Source organism: Lepisosteus oculatus, chromosome 3 (assembly GCF_040954835.1).
Source record: "Lepisosteus oculatus isolate fLepOcu1 chromosome 3, fLepOcu1.hap2, whole genome shotgun sequence".
Classification (NCBI taxonomy): domain Eukaryota; kingdom Metazoa; phylum Chordata; class Actinopteri; order Semionotiformes; family Lepisosteidae; genus Lepisosteus; species Lepisosteus oculatus.
The window spans coordinates 38660404-38671938 of NC_090698.1; the positions used below are offsets into that span (position 1 = coordinate 38660404).

Genomic DNA, 11535 nt, shown 5'->3' on the forward strand with positions numbered 1-11535 from the left:
CATTTGCCATAAGTGGAACAAAATATTATCTTTAAACATTAAGGATTTTCAGATGAAATCCTGGAGCTGAAACAAGTTCAAGGGGTCTCTAACTGTAGTACTCAGGACCCATTAAAAGGCCAATAGAAAGACATCTGAAAATGCATCTAAACTTAATTAAGCAACTGATTGATCCAATTAAGTCATACAGAACTGATCTGGAACAAACACCATAGCCCTCTGGGATCACGATTACAGATATTCGGTCATGGCACTAGATAACTGTGACTGGGATTCCCCATACATGGCCAGAGGAAGGACTCTGTTCTCTCCACTAACAGCAAAATAGCAACCACTGTGACTTTCCAGACTCTAGCAGGCATGTGATACTGGCACTTAAGGATGCACATCTCCTTCAATTAGAGCTGAACCTCCAATATGTCACTTTATAACTTGTACCATGTCAAAAGATGAATGACTTGACTCGATGGGTCAAAGAAGATGATGTCACTGTCAGCCTGGATGACACAATCGGCAGTTCTAAATTGGGCTATAATCAAACATAATTTACAATTCTAGATTTTCTAAAGATTAATCCAGAATGTTTGCAAATGGGATCAGTAGGCCAGATTCGGATTTCAAGAGGTCTGTTATGGAGTTAAAATATTGTGAAAAACCACAATTGAATAATTCTCTTGGTTGACTTATCCTCCTTACAGTAGCTAATCACAGATTCTAAACTGAAGGGAGACAGACCAATTATCTCTGATAATTAATGGGCTCTTACTTTGCATGATAAAAGTACCTTCCCAATAGGGAACAAAATAGGATCAGGATTTCTGAACTCTGTGTGAAGTTGAGAAGTACAAGAGAAGACATCTGTTTAACTCCTGTGTAAGATTCCACATTGTTCTGTCTTCTATGTGGAAGTCATACAAGAGGATTTTGATGTTGATCTTTCTTAATGGCCCAAAACATTTTAATGGTTTTATATCACAGACTACTTGTCAATGAACCATGTGTACAGTTAATACAAAATGTTATGTTTATGTAGCATTGTTAGACATGGATACAGAAATAATAAAATTAGAAAACATTATGATGTTGTGAGTTGTCATTATAATCCTTATATTTTAAAATGACTCTAGTGTGTGATATTTAAAATTGAATAAAAAAACATCGTAAGGGAAATTCCAATTTTATTGTTTCACTCATCATATCTGTACAAATACCATTATAACTTTTTATATACATTTGACATTTACATAAAAAAATACAAAACTATATATTTATAACTGAATTTGTATTTAACTTGTCATGTTTGAAATAAAAAAACACATTTTGTAAAAGTGAGAAAAACAAAGTGATACAGAATGATATAATGTTAATTAATGCTGGATATCTGATTATTTTGTGAACTCCGCAAGAGCAATATGGCGCAGTACATTATTGAAAATGAAAAAATAAAAATGGTAGCAAAAAGTTATATGCTGCTCAATGCAAATAAAAAATACCTTAATAACAAGAAATATAATGGCACATTTTAATTCAATCAAGTATCTTCCAAAAACTTTTGATATTTTGATCTTAAAAGTACAAAATAAATTCTACTGAAGATCAAGAAACACAACTAGGTGTCTGTCAGTCCTCTGCCTTACAACATGAGGAAATAATGGCTTATTTTGAGAGAAAAAATACCTTTTCCTTTTGATTTACTGTGCTGCACCATATACTGTACTTTTGCAGAACGATTGAAATACTCCCTTTGGTCAGTTATAATGAGTTGTAAACAAAACCTGAAACATTTATGTACATTAATGAAAGACAGATTTCCAATAAATAAACACACAGGCTAACATGCGATTTTGTGTGAAATAAACATCTGTGATACAGAAAATGACAGTAATAAGCAGCTTTATACAGCTCATGGAATGCAATTTACAGCTTGCAGAAGAATTATACTTTACATGGTAGCATTGAACACCACAATAAATAACACTGCTTCTCTTTGGACAAATATATTTCTTTAAAAATAAAAAAGGAAGGAAACATAAAACAAAACCAAAAAAACAACAATGAAAAATACAAAATAACATGGTATATAGTCAGCCAGACATTGTAAATGTATAAATTATAAAACACAACACAGTATAAATAAACATCTAGCAGACTCAACTATATGTATACTTCCTTTTTCTTAAAAAATAAATAAGCATACACTTATGTACAGTATGGACATAATTCCTTGTGATGGAGGTTTACCCGTCCAGTAATGGAGATAAATGGATATAAGCCATGTAGTCCTGGTCTTCGTCTTCTTCCTCTTCCTCCTGGTCTTCAGTAATGGCTATATAGGGGAATACACGGTAGCTGTTGTATAAATTAGGATCACAACAGCGCAGAAGCTCAGTGCATGTTTTCAAAGACCTCTGAAAGCCACAGCAAAGCTTTGTGTTTTTATATGATTTGGCAGTCAGTGATGCTTTGTGGCATCTGCTTTTATGCAACATGATTGACATAATCTAGGAAGTCATAACTGCAGCAAGACAGGGGAGATGTGAAGGCTCAATGGCTCAGGCCTTTTTAGCAGATTCCTGAAAGCAGAGAAAAAGTGCTCTTGTGTTCTACATTTTGTTCTTTTTTTAAGGTATCCTTCGTTTCAAATGTGATTATACAACAATGCTACTGGGCTGGGCAAAACCCTGCACCACATCCCGACCTTTGCTATTAGGACAGGGATAGCACATGTGAGGTATTTCTACAGAACATGGTACATGGCAAAATGATACAGGCAGACCAATAATACAAATAGGCAATCCCTCAAAATCCACATGGACAGTCTGATGCTTAAAGAATGACAGCAAATCTACTATGTACAGCAAAAACAAAATAAAACAAAACAGCTAAAATGTTAATTTCAATAAGCAAAGTAGAAATAAGAGAGCATAGTTCTGAAAGCTTCCACTGTTATCCTGCAAACTGTAAAATGCCATATATATATATAGAAATGAATTTATTAGGTGATTATAAAGTTGGTCCCTTTGTTTTATTTGTTTAACAGAAGGGATGATAAATTAAATGCATTGTTTTCATTATATTCTTAAATGAAAGCATTCAGTCTACAATGACATGGCAAAGAACAAATATCAATTTGACAATAAAACAATTTTGCAAGACATTATCTGATTGGCTGTTTGGAATGTTGTTATTTTCTTCCACTCCTCTGCAGTACCTAATAGTAACACTAGTAATTCAGCACATGAAAAAGGTCATGTACTGCATTGTGCTGAGAAATATTACTTGATTTAGTTATCATGTTAACATTGCCCCTTAGTATTTAAAACTGCAATGGTACCAATGTTACAATCACCTTATGTACAATTATGAATGTATGCTTCTATATAAAGGCTTAATTGTGTATGTCATAGTAGAAATCAATGTCAGTGGATTTTAAAATGATTGATTACAGCCATAAGCAAGGAAATAAATACATGGTTAACATATGATTACCATTATGACCGTGTCATTTACAAGATGTAAAGATATGGCCAACTTATGTGTCTTCCTACATTGACAGCATGACAGCAAGTATATCGTCTTAAGGCAACCTGCTGAAGGACAGGCTACTAGAATTACCATGTACTCTTCTACAATTTCTTAGCAAGAGTGCACTAACTGCAAACATTAGTCTTCAAATATAATCTTGTTAGTTATGTGAAGGGAATTAGGAGCCCAATAGCTCCCAAAGATGAGTCTTCATGTCTACTTCGGTTTTTTGCAGAAAATGCAAAATTAATAAAGCCAGTGCAAGAAGACATGCAACAACTCCCATTTCCAGTCTTTTCTTTTCCTTAGTCTGCAAGGGGTGGCTGACAGAATATCGAAGTGTCTTTCACTTTATGGTTTACTTACAGTTGCAAGATCCAGAATGTTTAACTTCCAGAAGAACGCCCACAGAGCAAGCGGCCTTCTTCATGGCACACTCGCTGGGGTACGTGGTGTTATCGCTGGCACACACTGCCTCATCTGATCTGCTCTCAGGACACACTTCATCACACAGTGAGCAGCGTCCCCTGCCCATTCTTGCATCCCATAGACACGTCTTCCCAGCGCTGCACTGGATATCATCACAGGATTTCGCTTCTACAAAACCAGGGAACACCACAGAGTCCCTTAGCAAACTGCCCTTTATGTTCATAAACACCACATATAATTAAAAGCAATGAGGATTTGGCTTAATTTTATGACAGAGATAAAGGGATTCAGTAAGTATGCCATGAGGGTATGTTTTATAAAAAGAGCTTGGCATACATGTACTGTCGTCCTAAGATCACATAGAATCAGGATGTGCCATCACATACATATATACAAACATACTGTACATGTATATATTTTCCCCAAAATAACAAGCATGTAGACCAATGTAATATGATAGCATAACGAGGCTCCAGGTCTCCCATTCATAATTACTCCCTTACATGTTGTGGTAGTAAGACGGGTGTTGGCATCTGGACAGAACACATGGAAATCAACTAATAACAGCAAAGCCAACAAGGTCTGGAAAACATTTTAAAGTTTTAACATCATATGACCCCAGGTATGTATAACAAAAAACAGTTTGAAAATGAGAAACTGTGGCAGACTAAATTGGGGGGTGAATTGAGGACATGAAACTTTTTTTAAATATTACTTATGTCTATAACTAGACATTTTCTATCAAAATGGAATGCACTTTCATGTTCATTAGGATTAAAAAGAGGCTTTTTTTCTGAAATGCAGAAAGACAAACTTAAAGGTGTCAAAACAGTGATCTGAAGAGTTCGGTATTGTAACATGGGACCTGACAATAACTTACTTATGCATTTTCCTTCATATGCAACACCAATTGATCTGCCCAGCAGGCAAGTAGCCCTTCTCAGGTGGCAAGCGCTTGCATAAATGATTCCATCATTTCCACACAGATACTGCTCTGGAGATGTAACTTCGGGGCAAATCCGATTACATGTCACACAGTAGGCATTATTGGTCTGGTCAACGACGCACGTTGAACTGCCCGGACACAGAACATCACGGCATGTCTCTATAAGAAAGTCAAATTATAAGTAGATCATGTTGTTTTTTTTTTAAAGAAGGGACTTCTTTATTAATATGTTGTTTAATATCATTGAATATCGTCAACATCACCATTATATTATTAGGCATGACCTATGCACCATTAGTGTATTTCCACACAACTGCAAACAGTGCATTTCCACAGTCTTTCTCCTTCTTAGCATTCACAGCATCTTTTAGTGGGGAAGACAAGAGACACTAAGGAACTTACTTTTGCATTTGCCCTGGTATTGAACTTCCAGGTCTGGATGACCTTTACATCTTGCCTTCAGCAAGGCGCATTCATCTCTGTAGGTCTTTCCATCGGACCCGCAGACAGGTCCTTTCCAAGTAACATTGGAACAGTCGGGAGCACAGACACAGCGGGGTTTGTTTCTCTTGTTCATTTTACATCTTTTTCCAGGGCCACAGTCCACATTGTCACAAGATTCTACACAAATAAAACACAATAAATGACATGCAGCTATTGAAAAAGGGTAATGACCTTGGAATTCACGTTTTTATTAATTATTTCCAAATGAAATTATTTATTCACAAATACACAAACTAGCTTTGCTATCTTCATAAAATTTATTGATCTGGCACTTAATCGTTTTTTAATAAGACTGCTATACACTGTACATCGATAGTAATATATTGGGCTTAATTTCATGTACCTTTACAAGGTACACAATTTGGGGCTCCTCCGTTGAAGATCATCCACCTAAAAAGCGTGCTATTTGGTACATCTTCCTCGGTCCACGAAGTTCCCAGTCTGCCACTTCTGCAACACTCTTCTCTGCTCATCCCAGACATGTAGAGAACCTGGCATCTTCCGTTTTTTCCCTGCTGTAGCCAGCAGTTACCAGCTGCAAAGAAAAAGAACTTAAAGTCGGAAGCCAATGACCCAGACATAACACGTGCAGCTTACTGTATATTGGCTTATGGTGGTCTGTTTATCCTCGGTATTTTGTCTGATTCTGTAACGTGACGAGACATTTAACAATTGCAAAGTCAGATCCCAATACGATTACCTACCTTACGACAACCGTCTACACAAATCGGAAAAAGCAATACAATACTACCGCGTCTGTTTTAAACCAGATTTCAAATGGACAGTACGAGTCACAGTACGGGGGACAAGGTACCGCATGAATAATATGCTAAAGCACAGTACAATAGTGTAAAGCCAGCCTAAAATCAAATTATGATTAATCGTATTGAAGAAACTAAAATCACCAAGATACAACTACTATCACACGGGTTTTGTTAATAATGCTAAAATGTCGAGATACCACTGCAATCACATGGATGGTGTTAATTACAGTTTAAAACAAAGAACACTGCATGAAATGTTAACAGCTGAAAACTTGCTTTTCAAAACATGTGTAGCGTACTGTACACTTGCGCTTCATCCCCCTTGTCCGTGCACTCTGTGTGAGAGCACACTGAAGAAAGCAGCAGTGTCGGATTTACTTCAACACTTGGGAAGATTAACTGCTAGTCACAGCATTACCATACAGTCGGTGCAACGCGGCGGACATGTCATTGCAGTACACTTTCCGAGTCACGCAAGGTTTATATTTATTTTGCTGTGTTTCATGAGACGAGTTGACCTACTTGGATCGCGGTTACACTGCTAGCTCTTGTATGAAAGGAATGGGACTTCACTACCAATAAATAAGCAATGTGACTTTTCTGTTGGTTCAATGGCAATTAATTCATCCAGCTTCAATGGGTCGTGAGATCTGTAGGCTATTTACTATTCCTGTCTTCCAACAAAACGAGACTCAACAGACTTCATGTAAAGTCTATTAATACAACTGCCTGAAAAGTGGGGTAATAAAAAAGTTGAAAACTGAAGCTTATATTTAGAGCTGCTAGATAAATTGACTGTCAGGGAGAGCAGAAGACTTAAAATCACGTGTTATGTCTCTGGTATTAATTGTATTATTCTTTCCAGTTTAAGTTTCCTTCAGGAAATCTGAAGCCTAAAAACACAGTTATCGCTGTTATACATATTAAAGTGCTTCATTTATAGTCCAGCACAAGTATACCCTACCATAAACCGATGCTTGGCTAGTTAGTCAAGTGAAATATAATATGCAGGTAAAAAGCTTGAATATCCAAATATTCAATACATATTTTAAAAACGAATAGAAATGCACCTGTTTTGTTAGCGCTTAATGCATTAAGATAAAGCTGAGTTGCATGTTCAGAACAAAGTTAAAAGTAAATACAAAGTGATCTTGCGTATACCCGTTAGGTCTTGAAAAAGTTTTAAACCTGACACTTTATTTTTTATACCATACAAATGTCTTTCAAAATATTAAATGGCATCCAACTAAAATGTACTACTAAAAATAACTGTATACTCGCACTTACCTTGCACTTTGTGATCTTCAATTAAATGACTTAGCCATATAAATAATAAAATCATGCCCGGGTGGAGCTGATATCTCTTTAGCATCCTTAGCATGATGAAGGCAAAGTGAACCGGAGTGAAGAAACAGGCAGCGGAAAAGTAATCTGCTTACGATCGCTGAGTTGAATGAATGTCAGTCTGTGAATGCAGCCTCTCTTTTTAAATCTATAAGGGGTCTCGGGCCGACTGTCTGTGGTGGGCGGTCTTCTAATCGGTGGGGGTGGGGAGTAAGATTAAAAAAAAGTTCTTTCGATCCAAATCAGGTGACATCTCCAGTCGAAACTTTCTCTCAAAACAATAGTACAGGAAACTATGCACAGTGGGCATGGTCTGGGATGTTGTGTACTGTATGTACGCGTCTGCGTTTGATACAATGTGAAAGAATACCAAGCCCGTCCCATAATGAAAGTGGAAGATATTGCAAGGCTATATTTATCATGATATAGCCTAATAACTGACATTAAAACTAAGGTCAATTAAAACACCTACACATGTTTTACATTAGAAAATGATTTTTTTTCTTATGTTCAATAATATTAGGAAATAAATCTCTTTTTAAAATTGAAGGTTTATGGTATTAACTTAAAACAAGTTTTAAAAATAGTTTTATATGAATACTTTACATTAAGAGAACTATACAACAACAACAACAACAACAAATGAATCCCAACTCTGAAAAAGAAATTCTTCAAAATGACCAGATTTCTATAACACCCAGCCATCTAAAAATCATTACAATATAACTACTGAATATTATATCACTGTAAGCAGTTTCGCCTTGGTTTTACGATTGCAACATCGAAAGACATTACTTCGTTTCATTATAATGCAGGTTTATTAACAGCCGTCTGGCTTTTGTTTACTCTATGTAGGCGAGTGCTCATTCTTTACAACATACTTGGCACTGTGCTATGAAAATGAGTGGGCGACATTTCTGCAAAAATTGCCTAACGTAGACGCTATTTACTCCAGTACTTTTTTCAAGATTATGCACCTCCTGAACTCCATGCCTTTTGAATAAATCCCCGCACGAAGAATGCCAATCGATTTTTTGGGTCTACCCACTTTCCCCCAGCTGCAAATATCTCGGTGATAACAGATATTCTTTCCACCAACTGCAGAAGATAGTGCTAATCTTTTAATAAAAGTGCTGTATTACAATAAGATCTGCCTGGACCGACAATAATAGATCACAGAATACAGGCATGCTAATATTAGAAGAGACAGTTGTTTGGGTTTCTCAGACCCAGGCTCTCAAGTTTATCCATCCCCGTTTCCAAATAGGTTTGAGAGCAAGCGGAGTATTGTATTACATAGCGAATATACATTAAGCAATAGTTGTTTCTAAGCAAATGCACCCTCTGTTATGTTCCGATTTAAGTCCACGTGCGACCTCTTCAGCAACACGCACACAGTGACTCGCTGCTCTTTCTGTGTGCGGTATTTCCAATTGCTGTAAGTCAGCTTTCGATTAAAACGGGTCGGGTTCCTTCTACCGGCAGACAATGTGTACTACATCTTTAACGAGTAAAAGAAATATGCTACTCTTTCTTTGCTCATAGTTGTGTTATGGATCCCCCCACACACGTAATTTATGCTCGCCAGTGAAGGGTTGATCCGAGAAAACAACTTATTTTAGGTCACATCTAGGTCTAGACTATCATGATATGTAGAATTTAGAATAATTTATATAACACCTAGTGGTACGTAACATTAAATAATTTTCAGAGGTTTGCACAGTAAAGATTAAATGATATGAACAGAACCCAAGAGATGCTAGCTGTCGGTAGTCTAATTTGATTCAGACAATGATTATTTACTAGAGGAATTGATATAATTCCAAGTGTGATATGTTTGTTCAATTCAGGTGGGTAGCTGCGTCAGCAAGCGTAGGCTGCAAAGGAACAAGTAAAGGTTTATGACATGCTGAGAAGAGAAAAAAGCAAATACAACGTTTGACGTTGACACCTGAAGAAGGCTTCACGGCCGAAACGTTGTGTTTTCTTCTCTTTTCACCATGGAATAAACCTATTATTTGTTTGTTCAAATTATTGTTTTAGGCAAATTGTAGTTTAAGGGGAACAAATGTATATATATGTGTGTTTAAAAGGTACGGAAATTGTGGAAACATAATTAAAAATCTCCTTTCCAGTAAGGCCTAACGCTTTAAATGAATTTGTTTATGTGACAGTGAATTAATACGAAAACAAGAACCAGAAATAATTTGGTGCCGTGATATTAACTTTTATTTGAATGCTCATGGGGTTCCCCACTGGAATGAAATGCTAAAAATCCTCAGTTTGTTGATGGAAAATGGTAAACAAGGAAACTGCAATTGTCATTTCAAAGCACTAATGTGCTTAAAAGAAGCTTATGGACTGATGGATTTTGGTTTTATTTTCAGATCATGTCAAGTTGTATTAATGAATTTCCAGATTTCAGACCTACTGTACATCTTTTTCTTTAGACAATGCTTTAATGGTGTTTCCCCTGTAAAGCCGTTAGAATGTTTTTATGTAAAGCAGTGTTTTAATGTATCTAAACCTTTTGGCTTATAACATCGATAATATATTTTTTTAATGTGATATGCGCAAAAATCCCGTTGAAAACAATATAATTTGTTTAAAAGGAACAAACAGTTTTAACTTCTACGACAAAACTAAATAACACAATAAATGTTTTTCTAACACAACGTGTTTTTCTTAAGACCTTCGCTGATAAACTGTCGATTAAAACACGTAATTGTGCATCTCCAGTTAGAAAATAAATTTGGGTGTGTTCAGTAATTATTCTTGAGTTAACACTATATTTTTACTTAATTATTTGAAAAAATATATATAGCCGGTAGTACTGTAATGATCAAAAATCTAAAATGCGCGCTTGTCAGCTGAGAAGTCATGAGAAGTTGGTTTTTAAGTTTAGCTCGCCCTAAACGGAAAAAAAACAACACTTTATGTAGAAATACATATTACAGGCAAGTTATACTGCATGTGTAAACTATATACTCGCGTTGAAATATGAACGAGCAAGACACTGATCAAGGAAGAGCATATCGCTGCCACATTAAAACAAACAAAAATCGCAGTCAGAACACATCTGATAGCCTGCGAAGTCACCAGCATGTTTTATGGAACAGTAAAATTTTCCTCTGTGCTTTTTTTTTTACCAATGTAATCACACCATATGTGGAGATCAGGTTTACACCAGGTGCTCATCCACTCCAGCCTTTACAAGTACTGTATGTACAGTAAATGGATGCACATTCCAATAGCAAGAGGAGCATCTAATGAAAACAGTCATACTGGTATGATCAGAGGTCCTGTTACAGAATACTGTGACATGAAAATGACCAAACCAATACTGCAGTGTTATAAATTCAGGTCATTCTTGCCTTAAGATGTGGTGACCATTCTTGGGTGTTCATAATGTGCATTTGAAATAACAATTCATTACTTAACAAACAATAGCAAATATTCTATATCTGTCAATGATTTAGCATGTGCATTTCTTTTAAATTTTCTGATGTTAAAAATAATTTTCAGCCAAAGATTGCTTTAAATACCTCTATGATGAAGTTAACTTTTATTCACCATTCAATCCAGAAAATGTACCCACAAAAGTATTAAAAATAGATTTGACGAGGGTGTCCAGGGGTATCCTCTATTGCTTGAGAGGAGGCACTGAGGTTCAGTTATTGCTTGCATTCAAGATGAAGAGAAACCATTTCCCAGAAACAATGCAGATGCATAAACCAATTTGGTATACAGTATGTCATACATGCTGTTTTTCTAGTAATAGAGTAATCTTTAGAAATAGTTACATGGAATATGTTCTTAGTCAATACATAATTAACTAAGAATTCCAAACTGTCAAATTTAACAATTTTCAGAAAATCAGTCTTTTGTTTAAAAAAATCAGAGGTTGCTAATTATGTTAAAATATTAAAATATAACTCATTTAAATATCTATTTTTCCTTTTCTTTTTGGACATAACCATACATTAATGGAAAAACTCAAAATGCAATGTATTGTATCCATCA

General features: G+C 35.8%; 1 protein-coding gene across 3 annotated transcripts; it reads right to left on the reverse strand.

The window, feature by feature from the left end:
- Positions 1-1171: 1171 nt before the first annotated feature.
- On the reverse strand, positions 1172-7707 carry fsta (follistatin a). Of its 3 annotated transcripts, none has more exons than XM_006626741.3 (6): positions 7456-7705; positions 5748-5939; positions 5303-5521; positions 4835-5059; positions 3892-4122; positions 1172-2326 (listed from the first exon to the last, which is right to left on the reverse strand). In XM_006626741.3, the coding sequence occupies exons 1-6, from the start codon at positions 7547-7549 to the stop codon at positions 2238-2240; spliced, it is 1050 nt and encodes a 349-aa protein (XP_006626804.1). In that variant the 5' UTR covers positions 7550-7705; the 3' UTR covers positions 1172-2237. The 3 variants fall into 3 exon arrangements, with proteins under 3 accessions (XP_006626804.1, XP_015219855.1, XP_069043254.1); XM_015364369.2 differs by having other exon boundaries at positions 2233-2573; positions 7456-7706; XM_069187153.1 differs by lacking the exon at positions 1172-2326 and having other exon boundaries at positions 3884-4122; positions 7456-7707.
- Between the last annotated feature and the right edge of the window lie 3828 nt (positions 7708-11535).

Bases quoted from the DNA above. Each gene is read 5' to 3' on its own strand.
- fsta (XM_006626741.3), bottom strand. From the start codon at position 7,549: ATGCTAAGGATGCTAAAGAGATATCAGCTCCACCCGGGCATGATTTTA. The intron at 5,060-5,302 runs GTAAGTTCCTTA...ACTTTCTTATAG, and splicing joins ATACCAGGGCAAATGCAAAA to AGACATGCCGTGATGTTCTG. The intron at 2,327-3,891 runs GTAAGTAAACCA...TCCCCTATATAG, and splicing joins ACATTCTGGATCTTGCAACT to CCATTACTGAAGACCAGGAG.